Source organism: Electrophorus electricus, chromosome 11 (genome assembly GCF_041902795.1).
Source record: "Electrophorus electricus isolate QZ-2024a chromosome 11, ASM4190279v1, whole genome shotgun sequence".
NCBI lineage: Eukaryota > Metazoa > Chordata > Actinopteri > Gymnotiformes > Gymnotidae > Electrophorus > Electrophorus electricus.
This window is the reverse complement of record NC_137507.1, coordinates 6,850,001-6,864,989: the sequence shown is the minus strand read 5'-3', so window position 1 is coordinate 6,864,989 and position 14,989 is coordinate 6,850,001. Positions and strand designations below refer to the sequence as shown.

Sequence of the window (14,989 nt, the reverse complement as noted above, 5' to 3'; positions counted from 1 at the left end):
AGCCTTGTTTTCCTGGTGTCTGATACAGAACCTGGACAAGGCCCTGCAGTAACACACACCAGAGAGAAGAACATCGCTCCACTGTCTCCATGACAACTTTCATACATCCATAATCTCTCACAGGGTAAATTTAGCAGTGTGAATGACATGGTCAATGACTCTCTCTCTCATCATCATTCTGACACCTCACGCTACTGCACAACAGAGATCATCTTTGTAGACTTTGTGTTATATTTAAACTGAGAGACACGTCAACAAAAGTAATTGTGTTTAGTAATGACAGTGATAACTAGGACTAAGTGATGAGTAGTTGTGTTTAATAACACTGGTATGACAGTATTATTATTATCAATGTTATTATTATTAGTCAAATTCATACAGAGCCTTTATGAATCAACTGTAAGATGAATAAAAAAGGCAGAAACAAGTGAAAAATCCACTGCACCTTGATAATGGACCGATTGAACATACAAAAAATAAATACAGTGACTGAACTTCATTAATACAGTGACTGTCTGAGCTTTATTAATACAGTGACTGACTGAACTTCATTAATACAGTAACTGAACTTCATTAATACAGTAACTGAACTTCATTAATACAGTGACTGAACTTCATTAATAGTGACTGAACTTCATTAATACAGTGACTGTATGAACTTCATTAATACAGTGACTGAACTTCATTAATACAGTGACTGACTGAACTTCAGTAATAGTGACTGAACTTCATTAATACAGTGACTGTATGAACTTCATTAATACAGTGACTGAACTTCATTAATACAGTGACTGCAAGAACTTCATTAATACAGTGACTGAACTTCATTAATACAGTGACTGAACTTCATGAATACAGTGACTGTATGAATTTCATGAATACAGTGTCTAAACTTCAATACAGTGACTGTACAAACTTCATTAATAATGACTGAACTTCATTAATACAGTGACTGAACTTCATGAATACAGTGACTGTATGAATTTCATGAATACAGTGTCTAAACTTCAATACAGTGACTGTACGAACTTCATTAATAATGACTGAACTTCATTAATACAGTGACTGCACTTCATTAATACAGTGGCTGTATGAACTTCATGAATACAGTGACTGACTGAACTTCATTAATGCAGTAACTGAACTTTATGAATAAAGTGACTGAACTTCATTAATACAGTGACTGACTGAACTTCACTGAAATGAATTGCACAACTGTGTGTCAATGGAGTGACTGAACTTCTTTAAAATGAGAGTGAACGTGACTGGTGAAGCACTTGCTTTAAGCATCATTGACTGGAGGACTTTAGCTAAAATCACATGCCTTGAAATTTAAGGCATTCTACAGTATGACTAATTTGAAATTCCTGCTGTTTTCATTATCACCAGTCTGTCAAACTCATCACACGTGTTATTTGACATCTCTGTTGTTTCATGCATGAGCCGACATTTACACTGCTGCTAACAGTGGAAGGAGGTACAAACAGAAATCCACAAACATGTAAATAAATGTGTTCGTATCCAACTCTGTGAACTACATTAACATGGTGGTCCTTTATTAAATTCATAGTAGAAATCAACTTTATTTGCTCAAAGAACAAGCATTCAACACCGTGCTCATCACATGCTCTGGAAACAGAAGCCTGGATCTCAGCGTGTTTCACACGCTGGCGCTAGGCCATAAACATCGGACGAGTGCTGTGGCATTTTCAGAATGCTTCAGGGCTGACGCCTCACCACTGAACAACTGCACTACTGAACAGCCACACCACTGGTACATACGATTACTGGACTCCTGTAGTCCAGCTGCCCGAGATTATAAAAACAAGGCACTCGGCTGATGTCAGTTTACAGCTTTAACAGGATTTCTTTGCAAAAAATGTTCATTCAGTCCATTTAACATTTTTTTTGTAAAAGTTTTTAACAACAGTAATTTGTGCTACAAGTGCTCAGTGTAAAAGGAACAAGTCAGTTTATGATTGTTTTGTCATGCAAAATGCGTAATCTTCAAACATACAGTCAGTACACACAGAATTCTGGAGAAACTCTCACATGCGTTCAACTACAAATGTACAAACTATTGAGAACATTTAAAGCTGATCAATGTTGGTGTCTGTCAACTGTATCCAAAATACAGCTTACAAACCGCAGTAGTTTGAGGTCTCGCTACTACATTACTGATGATTCATAATAAAACCTTAGTTTAAAAGCTGCTCACACAGCTACGCTAATTTCACTGAGGAGATATATTACTGGTGTGTGTATGTGTGTGTGCGCATGTGTGTGTGCATGTATGTGTTTGTGTGCGTGTGTGTGTGTGTGTGTGTGCGCAGAGGTGCCACTTGCCACCAGGCAATTACTAGGGGCCCCAGGTTAGTGGGGGTACTCTGAGAGATGACACACTTTAAAGAACAGCAGTGTCAGTGTGCAAAGTTTGCAATGACAATATGCAACCTGAATTCCCTAAGTGGGCCCCAACACACTTTAGAATTGCTACTGTGTGTGTGTGTGTGTGTGTGTGTGTGTGTGTGTGTGTGAGAGTGTGTGTGTTAACGTGTATATATATATATACACTGATATGATTATCTGGAGACAATCGCATGTTATAGATCAGATGAATTCGTTAAAAAGTTCGTTTTGGACTCGTTTTTCAGATGATATTGTGATCGTTCACAGAGAAATGTAACTTCCTGAATTGTTCTGACTAGGCTGAGGATCCAAGCCACGAGGAAGCCCCGTAAACGCCGCCACTGCGGCCACTGAGAGTTACACCTGCACTCTCACTGCTTCTCAGAAGTAGCCTCCCGGTTTACCACACACCTCCACACTGTCTCTTTTGGTGAAGTTCATGTTTTCCACACATCGTCGCACATCGAGAGGCAGCGGGTCTTCCATTTGGGTCCTGCAGTGCGCGCGTTCAGCTGTGTTTCTACGAGCTTGCATGCATGCATACGACATTCTTGTGGTCTTTCCTGCAAGAGTAAGTTCTCGTTTCTGAGAGGAAACCGCGTGGACAAACTGCTATTATAGCACCATACATATAGTATTAGTATTTTACCCCTGAATGTTGCTTAATGTTTTTTCTTTGACATCGATCGACCATTCACACCAAAGCCAAACATATCGACATCCTCGGTATATACGACACGTAAAAGGACGTCGGACAGCACGTCTTGATATAGGCTCAGACAAAACCACCCGGGCAGGTAAAGCAGGGTCACAAGCCCCATGAAGTTGAGAGGATAGTGTGAGTAGTCCCAGGAGCACGCACCGTAGTGGCGCAGTACGGCCCCCCAGCAGAACTCCCAGGTGTAGATAAGGCAGATGTAGAGGGGCATCCTGCGCCACCTGCCCCATCCGCGTGTGAAGTGCAGATGGAGATAGAGCCTGTCAACCACAAAGCTGCAGCTCCCGTACATGAGGAAGGACCAGATGGAAGTGTGCCCGCTCAGTGCGCGGTCACGGTTCTCCAGCAGGTTGAACACAGACGTGAAAACGACCTCGTCCAAAAAACCGTGCATTCCAAAAAACACGAATCTCAGGCCGCCGGGCAGTCGGTTCCAGCCACTCTGCTCGCCAGAGCCGTCGTGATAGCGAAGGCGCAGGAAACCTTTGTGAAACACGTTTGTGAAGTACAGCGCCAGGATATAGTGAAGCGCAAGTTGTGTTACCGACACGATTCTCTTATCTGTCAGCGTAACAACATTTCCAACCAGAATCTGCAAGCCAATGTATAAGGACGGGTAGAAAATGCAGTGAAAAACGACAGGACGTCCTTGAAAAGATTTCTTTTGCAAATAGATTTTCTCCAGGACAAAATGAGTAATGGAATGTACAACGCAGAGATACGGGGACGAGAGTCCCAGCAGTTTTAAGTCATTATCATACACAAATCTGTGCGCCGATGACAGAACGATGTCCAGCGTAAGTCCGTGCATCCCGTAGAAATACAAGCGCATCCACCGTGGTAATGCACCGTGCTCGCCGCCGTGTCTCGAGGAGGTGACCGAGCCCGGCGGACGAATCTTCCTCTGAGGTTTCACGCTCTCCGCTGCTCGTATTCGCTGACAGTCTCTCCTCCGGCTCATCGTGACATTCTCCTCCGATGTCGACGTCTCTTTGTCCGGACTGCTTTCTGCCTTTCCTGGGTTAGTGCCAGTTCGCACGCAGGAAAGAAGAACATCCGGCAGGTGACGCTCCACGCGCTCAGCGAGCCGAGCTCCACGCGCAAACGGGAGATGGAAACAGTGTTGTTTCTAAGACCCATAACATATGAATGCATGCTGCAACTGCACGCATGCGTCCACAAAGCCACGAGCCTTGCTAACGTTTGTGAGAAAGGAGGGGAAAGATGTTAGATCAGTGTGAACACGCATGTCGTATCAGCATGTGTTTTCCGTTTCTCTTGAAGCGAGTTTCTGACCTTTGTACGACAGGCTGTTTCACAACTTAGTCAAGTCGATTAAAAATAGATGTTTAAGCATTGCAACCCATAGTCCAGTAGGTTATTTTCTCCAAAACGAGTGAAATACATATAGTGAACAAATCAGAAAATTACAAAGTGAGAGACTGTGAGACTGTTCTATCTTCACCTACAGGTACATGTTCCCCTGAACACGTTTCAGTAACGTCAGTAAAGATAACTTAAAATTCATATTACGTTATCAAGGCGCTGTTATTGCCATGGTAACGGCTTTGCAGGTCTGGAGAGCTGGTGGATAAAGGGCAGTAATGCCTCTCTCTGGAGGCCCCATCAATCCTAGGAGGTATTTAGACCGGTGGTATTTAGACAGGTGGTATTTAGACACAAGCTTTTCCTTATACGCTGTCTGCACAACCAATGCGATCACTTGTCAGTATTCACGAAGACACCACTACCAACTGATTTCGCTTCTGCAAGTAATTTAGAAAGAAAAGGACCATTGTTTACATTCATTTGTCACCAGTGGGACATTTTAATCATTATCAATCATTACTAATCAATCACGTAACAACAGTGTAGATCTCCAAGCCCTGTGGCACAAAGTGCAGCTTCTAACTCTCCTGTTTTAATGAACCTACCAAACACTCGTCTCTGCTGCACACAGGCCAGGTCTGTTCCTTCTTCATTATCACAACACTGCACAAGACAGAAATATCTCAGGGGCGTTATCTCCCTGCTCCAGTGCTCTCCAGCAGGTATCTTGCAGGGGAAGTTTCCGTTTGCATGCATGGAAAACAGACAATTCTACTGGAGTTGAGCACGAACAGACAGCAGCGTCTAAAATCGGACCAGTGTTATGTCTACGGAGAGCGTGATACACGGTGAGGAAACATAAAGCACTTCCTCTGCTCCCAGCGACATTGCAAAACAGTGTTAAATTCCCGTCCAACTATGCCTGATAAAGGAGAAGACGACCTGCTCACGTGATGACGCTCTCACTTGTGGGTCTGTGGGACTGCTGCTCTGGTCTAAAGGCTTGAGCAGATGTTTCGGTGTACATAAAGCAAAGCGATAAAATGTCGTCATGCTGATTACAGCAGCCTGTTCGCATTTACAGTTACGGCATTTAGCAGACACTCTTATCCAGAGTGACTTGCAACAGTGCTTTGTCATTTCCTCATAGAATACACCCTAGTACGGTACAGTAGGTTAGAGTCCAAGATACCGATGAGCTAGAATACTGTGGAAATACAGGGATCACTGTTGATGCCTAGAAGTACCAAATACATATAAGCTCTATAACAGACAACAATATAAATCTAAATATTGTAGTGTAATAAACAATACCCTTGTAATGAATGAACACATACAAGGGAGAAGATCCAAATGCAAGAGGTTTTATTGGAGAAACAGGGCAGGGTCGAGGAGTCAGGCAGGTACTCATGATCAGGTTGGTCCAAGGTCGATAAGGGGGGGCAGAGTCCAGGAGGCGTCCAGGGGTCAGGGGTCAGGCAGGGGTCAGGCAGGAGATGAGGTCTGAAACACAGGCAGGATTCTGAAACTTCTGAAACCAGGAAGACACACATGTATCTGGAATGCTTGGTATACAACTTGGGAATGGCAATACTTCACAAAGAGAGTGTGAGGGAGGGAGGCTTAAATATGGGGGCAGTAATGAGAAGACTAGATATCAGGTGTATGATTAGTACTCCGGTGAACCAGGTCAGAGATGTCAGTGAGAAGAGGTAGGCGTGGCAGCATGGGGATGAGCGTGGTTCCTGGTGTTCATTACAACCCTAGAATAAGTACTAGAGATTCAGTTACTCAGCATAGGTGCAGGATCAGTGGTCATTTAAATACTTCACAAACAGATGGGGCTTCAGTCTGTGTTTGAAGACTGCAAGGGACTCGGCTGTCTGAACAGCCAGTGGACGTTTGTTCCACCATCTGGGAGCAGGACAAAGAATAGTCTCCATGCTTGTCTTCCATGAGAGTTGAAGCCTGGTGTTGTGGTTTACCATGTCAAAGGTCCAGAAGAATCAAGACAAGTGACAGTTTGTCAGCTTTAGCAGCATGAAGTTTCTCCATCACTGCTATGAGGGCTGTTTCTGTAGAGTGTGCTGGTTTGTAGCCAGATTGATAGAAATTATGGAGCTCGTTCTAGTTAGGAGAGATGCACTTTGTTTTCACCATCATTTTAGGTGCGGACATCTAAGGCATACAAAACTGAATGTGTTGCACAAGTGTACTAAAGTGGAGATAAATTTGCTGATCTCAAAAGAAAATCACAGTAGAAGATAAAACAACAGTGAAATACATCATGATGGGCACCTGCAAGAGGGACGTTTATTTAGTAGAGAACATGTTACTCTCACTGGCCGCTATATTAGCAGACATGTCATAAACCGTTGGTGTAATTTGTAAGTGCACTGTTACAGACTGAAGCCCATGTGTATATCACCAGCCCATTAGACTGACTGCCGATCTATTATTTAGGTCAAGATAATTTACCATACAGCAATAACTCTGACGTGGTAGTGGCATGGCAGAGGGTGTTGGACTGGTACAAGTATATTATACATAGCAGAGATGCTGAAGCTGTTACATGTGTCATTGCTATCTGGAGCTGTTACATGTGTCACTATTAGCTGGAGCTGTTACATGTGTCATTGCTATCTGGAGCTGTTACATGTGTCACTATTAGCTGGAGCTGTTACATGTGTCATTGCTATCTGGAGCTGTTACATGTGTCAGTGCTATCTGGAGCTGTTACATGTGTCACTATTAGCTGGAGCTGTTACATGTGTCAGTGCTATCTGGAGCTGTTACATGTGTCAGTGCTATCTGGAGCTGTTACATGTGTCACTATTAGCTGGAGCTGTTACATGTGTCATTGCTATCTGGAGCTGTTACATGTGTCACTATTAGCTGGAGCTGTTACATGTGTCAGTGCTATCTGGAGCTGTTACATGTGTCACTATTAGCTGGAGTTGTTACATGGGTCACTGTAATCTGTAGTTGTTCCATGTGTCACTGTTATCTGGAGCATTTATGTTAGTTGTGAGCCGACAGCCACTTCTGTGGTCAGCACAGATGTTTCACTGATCAGTGGCTCTAGGATGTGTAAGTGTGCAGGGACACAGGTGGGATATATAAGACAGCACAGTCTGAAGATGTAGCAAAACTGTTTGTAATACAGTGGCTGGTGAATGTATATTGTGCACTGTTCTGCCTATCATGGATTATGAGGTAGTGATGGGCTTTAATTCAAAGGTGAATGAGACCGTGTAATCCTTTACATTACCAATATACCAAAATTGAAAACATCATCTGGAATTGCCAGCTATTTTAAAGTAACCTGTTTTGGGAGTTTATTGCCCCAGAATAAACCCAAATAATGAAGGCATCTGATTAATATCTAATCCGGTGTTTACTAATTTACATACATAACTAGACGTGTTAGTTGCGTGAATTTCCTTGTGTGTTTTCTCGTACAGGGTTCTAGTTTTAACTCTTAGCCTAAGAACGCCTTCCACAGAAACACGCGTGACGGCCCAAGGAAAAGAGCAGTACACGCAGACCTCTCGCGACATTCATCACACACGATACAAACGAAAAACAAAATGGCACGCGCACACGCAACAAGTCGCGTGAACACGAGAAACATCGGACGTGAGCATCAATAACGACCGACAAGGCACCGCGCGCACGCACACACGCACGCACACACACACACACACACACACACACACACACACACACACACACACACACACACACACACACACACACACACACGAACATGAATGAAGCACAGAATAAGGTGCAGGTGTGAAACAACAAGGGGGCGTGGTCAAAATCAACAGTCAACAGTGCACCCCCACTGCACGCGCCGGCGCAATGCACGTTTGTAAGTTGTTCTTGACAAGAATGTAAAAGTAAATTTAACCTAAATCTAACCAATACCTTCTAATTCTTACCTTAGTATTCATCATGCATTATTCATGAATATAATTTATGATTATGGTTATCAGGCAGTATTACTGCTGGCGATTATCCTAACCAAGTGGTATAAGTAAGTGATCAACACTATAATAACCACATTTAATTAATGGCTGTTAGATTCACCAGTGTCATTGCTTATTTGAACCACTAGATGGAAGTAGAGTATCTTCAGATTTAATATTACACGACTCAGAACGGCATCCCAAGATGCACAGAACAAAATATGTCTGATAGGAAGTAATTAGTGTTTCATCCACCTCGTCATTAAGGAATTTTAATTGAACAACATCCGATCTCAAAATAGGTGAACCAATAAAAAGCGATTTATTTTTACATTAAAGGTGGATTTCAGAAAGGTGGATGCACTTGAAAATCTATCCATTTTGAGCTGTAATTGGATTTCCAAGGGATTCTATACATTGGGACCAAATTCCCAAAAATCTATGACTGTGTGGTGGATGACTGACACCTGATACACTTCAGGGCGTGGACTTCATGAAGGAGCCCCCCCGTCAGTGACGTAGATTTTAATGAAGTGCGATGTAATGTAATTTAAAAGCCCATTTCCTCCAATTTGCTGGTCTTATTGGTTTTCCAAACCCTCTGATTCATCTGGCCTCATCTGCCCAGGGAGATCTGAACATGTGTTTGTGTGTGTGTGTGTGTGTGTGTGTGTTTGGGCATGTGTGTGTGTGTGTGTGTGGGGGGGGTATGTGTGTGGGCATGTGTGTGTGTGAGGGGTGTCTGTGTGTGTGTGTGTGGGCATGGGAGTCTGTGTGTGTGTGTGTGTGTTGGGGCATGGGAGTCTGTGTGTGTGTGTGTGTGTGTGTGTGTGTGAGGGGAGTGTTTCTGTGTTTATAGCATGACAAATGAGCAGTGTGTTCATTTAAGTGTCCCTGCAGATGTCTGCCCTTTATAAGACTCCCCCCTCCATTCTCTCTGATCCAGGGTCTTTCCACGTCCAGCTATAGACTATCAACCTGCTATCAGCTATCAACCTGCAACTGTTAATGACCTCCTGGACCTCATTGTATCCCTGAAGAGTGTAATTCACAATATGCATCTCTTAAAATGCAGATCACATGGGCCTGCGTGACCTTTGCCCTGGTAGCAGTTTTGCGTGTTTGACTGAAATGTGTATTAGGAACACATCATGACTCCGGAAATACAACCATGAGGGACAGCTCAACACCAGCAGGACTATGGAGGACTATGGAGGACTATACGGGACTATGGAGGACTATACAGGACTATGGGGGACTATGGAGAACAATGGGGGACTATGGAGGACTATGCTTGCTGATGTGGGGCTCTCTGCCAACATTCCAGGGGATATACTGGAGTTAAACTAGGTCGTCACCCAGGGGAGATACACCCAGCACAGGGAGGCAGAGGTCTGGGGACACAACCCTGTCAGCTACCACTACCAGCACTGATCTTATACATCATCCAATCCCTCAAAAATGAAATGGACGAGGTCCTGCTTTTACCACAAACCGTCAGGTCAGAGAGTACAGAAATTCTGCAGCAATTGCTCATCCTGCTTCACTGAGACATGGTTTGATTGTGATCAGGCACTAACCCCCCGGCTTCAATAACATCAGCGCCGTCAGGTCAGTCACACTAGCCCACATTTCACTGGGCAGGTTCGTCTCATGGTCAGTCTGCACTGCTGTAACAAGAGTCCTCCATTGCTCTCCTAATCTTGAATTCGGTTTGAAATGCAAACCATGTGACCTCCTAAAAGAGAGTTTCCTTCAATTGCATTAGTGGTATTTACTTTGCACCATTAGGCTCATGCTAGCAAAGCCATCAGTGAAGTCTGGCAACATATCTCATCTGCTGAAAACTCAACCTCAACACATCTGTCATTGTGTTAGGTGATTTCAACTACACAAACACGTTCCATGAACAACCCAACTACAAGCAACAACTCACGTGTAGGGAAAACGGAATACTGCTTCATCTCAGTTCTGTAACACTGGATCACTGCTGCATCTTAGTTCTGTATCACTGGATCACTGCTGCATCTTAGTTCTGTATCACTGGATCACTGTTACATGTCAGTTCTGGATGCTTACCTTGCATTGCCACTGTGGATATCTGACCATGTCATGTTACTCCTCATACAAAAATACAGATAAAAATTTAACTCCCTTTAGAACACATCCAAATCTGTGGGTTCCTGGTGCATTGCTGCCACTGAAGGGCTTTGAGGGAGCATCAATTGCACTGATTGGAAAATGTTTAGTGCAGCTTTTGACTTCCGTAATGAACTCGCTGACACCGTGACGTAATATTTCAAGTTCTGTGAGGAAAAGTATATCTCCACCAAACCAGTGACATGTTATGATAATAAAAACCCTGATCGTCTAGAGAATTACACCTCCTACACAGAGACGAGAACTGGGTGTGCAGAAGTGGAGATGGATTTGTACAGAGCAGCTGAATATATGTTGTGTGCTGCGATAAGAAAAGTACAGGAATTCAACGGGAATAGAAGAACATCCAGCAACTCCAGATCAGTCTGGAAACGTCTGAAGGATACAACAAAACAAAACTGCCCTGTTCCTCTCGAGATGCTGACCGGCAGCTTCATCTAAACTCCCAGAGAAAATGAGTTTTCATGCAAAGAATGAAAAACCTGTTCCATCAGACAACCACGTACTCCTGCTCCAGTGCCAAGCTTCTGGATCCAGGAGATTGAGGTTGCATCCAGGAGGTGAGAGCTGTAAAGAAAGCCACAGGATCTGTCCTGCCATTTTTAGTTAAACTGCAGCTCAACTGGCCTTAGTAGTACTTAACACCATATTTATCAGGTCACCTGCATCACTGACCTCAGATCAGTTGCCCTAACATCTGTGGTCATAAGCTCTCCACTGATGGAGGCACATCTGTACATCCACTAGGTCAAACGGTCTGAGGATGCAGTCAGCATAGCAAAACTTGGAACCACCAACCACCTACACACACACTGTCTTCAAAGATTTTAGCTTCGCCTTCAACCCCATCAGCCCTCTCAAACACTTCGCCATACTCCCAGACATGCGACCCAGCCATACTCCTGGATATGTGATCCAGCCATACTCCTGGATATGTGATCCAGCCATACTCCTGGACATGCGACCCAGCCATACTCCTGGATATGTGATCCAGCCATACTCCTGGATATGTGATCCAGCCATACTCCTGGATATGTGACCCAGCCATATATCAGTGTATTAGATGCTTCATGTGGAACAGGCCCTCTTACCCTCTGCACAACTGCTCCTGAGGGTTCTCACTTTACACCACCATGCACAACTCTATGATAACTCCATGTTATTGCAATACGCAGATGACACAACCACCGTAGACCTCATCTCCAACGATGGTGAAACCCAGTACTGTAGTGAGGTGCACACAAACAGTGACCTCGCAAGCAGCCATTATTGATTTCCATTATGAATGTGGGATCCCCAAATACTCATATGTCACCATCATGGACTCTTTCACCATGCATCAGCAATCACGTGAAGTGGCAAAAGAACACTGAATACATCATTACAAAAACTCAACATTATCTTCACTGACTTAATCAGCTAAAAAATCAGACCACGCATGAACTTCCTGTTCTGTTCTGTTTATCCAACGTCATAAAGTACAGCAGTAAGGAGAGTGAAACACGGAAAAACTACAGCAGAACTGTCAACGAGCCCCAAAACCACAGGAATCTCCATCCCCTCACTGACCTTCTACATACTCACTGGAAAGTGAGTTCAGCTCGCTCGCACAGGGAGGTGCTACAAGTCACTGTCCACCAAGACTAAACACTTCACAAACACCTGTTTGCTCCAAAGCTCCTTCTAGTGCTCTCCTCACATAGAGACCTAGAGACCATAGAGACCATTCACTGAATGGTAATATGTTTCTTTTTTCGCTGCTGTTGTATAACTGTTTTGTTAAATTTTTGCATTGTTGATAACATGCGTCTTGGCTGCTGACCAGGTATGTATGAGTTTAACCTACTGTACCAAGAGCATCTATCTAATCTATCTATTGTTTCAGATCATACCTGACAGATAATAGTTTATCCCTGTGGGGAAACAGAACTCCTCCACAGCACCTGTATCCAGGGGTCCGCTCTTCTGTATAATACAGACAGCTCACCCACACCGCGGTCTCAATCCTCACTGCCATGCTGAAAACCTTTCTCTCAGCCACCCTCTTTCCTCCTGTCACCCTCACTCCTGATGACCTGATTCTTCGGTGCTCCAGCTGTCTGTTTGTCTTCTCTGTCTGTTTGAAGTAACTCTGGGTTTGCAAAATATATGAGAAAGAAAACAAGAAAATAAACAAACTTGCCCCTGGTGACCCAAGTGAGGAGATGACTGGCAGCGGCACGGCTGAGTTGCACTGAGCATGCTCACAAATGCTCGCATCTGTAATTCATATTGCTGAGGTTGCACTGCAAGGGCCAGTGAACCAGGTCAAGGTTATCACCATGGAGACAAAGGCTATGGTAGCAGTGCATGTTCCAGGCCTGTGCTCTCTGCAGTAGCCTTTATGCATGCATGTCTGTGCTCTTTGCAGACGCATTTAAGCATGCATGTCTGGGCTGTTTGCAGATGACTGTGAGCCTGCACGTCTGTGTTCTTTGCAGTAGCCTGTAAGCGTGCATGTCTGTGATCGCTGCAGTAGCATGTAAGCGTGCATGTCTGCGCTGTTTTATAGATGCCTATAAACATGCATGTCTGTGCTCTTTGCAGACACCTGTAAGCGTGCACGTCTGTGCTCTTTGCAGAAGCCTATAACCATGCATGCCCGTGCTCTTTGCAGACACCTGTGAGCGTGCACGTCTGTGCTCTGTGCTCTTTGCAGAAGTGTGCATGTCTGTGCTTACTGCAGTAGCCTGTAAGCGTACAAGCCTGTGCTCTATGCAGATGGCTGTACACAGTTGTGCTTTAGTTCCACATTTTCAGGCACAGCTCCATCTCTGTGTTTTTCTTTGTGTAACATAAACTCATTTAGATGGGGACGAGGGTTGAGAGCTCAGCTGTTCCTCCCTCATCCATGTGGAGACCCTCTCTGGTGGGGGCAGGAATCCTCCTGGGCGTCTGCGTGTCTACGATGGACATTCTGTTGTACACCACCTCACACTAATGACCATGCCCACAAACACATGAACAGATAGGTCACGGCAAAAAAAGACCTTATTTTTGTATTTTTGCCTGCATGAGTGATAACACACAGCTGCACGCTGGCAATTCCTTCAGCTTCATTTGTGTTTCCGCTGCACTACTGGCAAATATATTTGTCTGAGATCGGAGAGAAGGAGACTAACATGTCACCAGTGTGTTCTTTGTTTTTACCTGGCTGTTATATTTGAAATAACCTGCACCTAAAATTAGAGAAGAACGTTTATGTTAATGCTACAGTCATTCCAGCTGAAATGGGCACTTGTAAATGAAGACAAATCTTAGCCCTGATATTTATGACTTGATGGCAGATGATGGACAGATAATGGACTGTGATGTCATTGCTGTGATGTCATTGCTCTGATGTCATTTAAGCAGCTGCAGTGCTTTGTCAATGTCCTTGGTATTTCCAGCTGAATTTGTGTGAATCTGTTGACCTTGAGTCACCTTGTGCCTTATTAATGCCTAGTTAATAATATCAGAAGAAACAGGCTACTGAACTTAATTAATAAAAGACTGGAAACAATGTATATAATTTCAATGTACAGTTTTTTAAATGCATGATGTGACACAATAGCATTTTAATACACAACATGAGAAGAATGTCTCTCCCAGTGTTCACGCTTTGCTCCTTCAGTTCAATCGACCCCCCTTTGAAGCTGATTGTGAGCGTTCGCATTGATGTCTGGTCTCACTTTACACCCGGGTGGGGGAGGGGAGGATGTTGGCTGGGATAGACAGTGTTCAGGGGTTGGGCACGATATTGACACTGCAGTGTGTGAAAGATCTTTGAAAGGTAGTGTGTCTCTTCGGCCTCACCTTCACACAGTACGCTACTTCAAATATAGAACTGTGTGGCGTGTTAAAAAAAGACTTTTGGAGGAAAATATAAAGTTATCTTTGCCCGGGCAGGAGGCTCTGCGGCATGGATGGATATGACTGCATAGGACTGGGTGGTCCTGTGTAGTTGTGCAGGCTCTGGAGTCAGTAATAGACTTCATCCTGTAGTTTGAAATTCCAGCTCAGAAACCATCTCAAATATTAACGTCTGTGTTTACATTCTTGAGATCGTCTTCTCATGTGTTCATTTAAATGCACGTCCCTGATCAGACACAGACAACAGTGCTGACATGGTGAAAAGTGGCGTCAAAGTGCGGACGTGCCGCTACAGCGGGCCTAGACAGCACAGAACAGGCTCAGATTTGAATATGCAAAAATGCAAATAATTAATTCAAATCTGAAAATGCAAAAATGAAAGAAAGAGAAAGGAAGGGATGAGACCCAGTAGCTAAGAAGCCGAAATTAATAGGTGTTGTTAATAGGTGTTATTAATAGGTGTTGTTAATAGGTGTTATTAATAGGTGTTGTTAATAGGTGTTATTAA

At 43.9% G+C, this 14,989-nt stretch overlaps 1 protein-coding gene across 1 annotated transcript; it reads right to left on the bottom strand.

Annotated features, from left to right (window-relative positions):
- Nucleotides 1-1,541: 1,541 nt before the first annotated feature.
- tmem229a (transmembrane protein 229A) lies at nucleotides 1,542-4,271 on the bottom strand. The gene has a single exon (XM_027007553.3). It carries the CDS (start codon nucleotides 4,086-4,088, stop codon nucleotides 3,072-3,074), a length of 1,017 nt encoding a protein of 338 aa, XP_026863354.1. The 5' UTR covers nucleotides 4,089-4,271; the 3' UTR covers nucleotides 1,542-3,071.
- Between the last annotated feature and the right edge of the window lie 10,718 nt (nucleotides 4,272-14,989).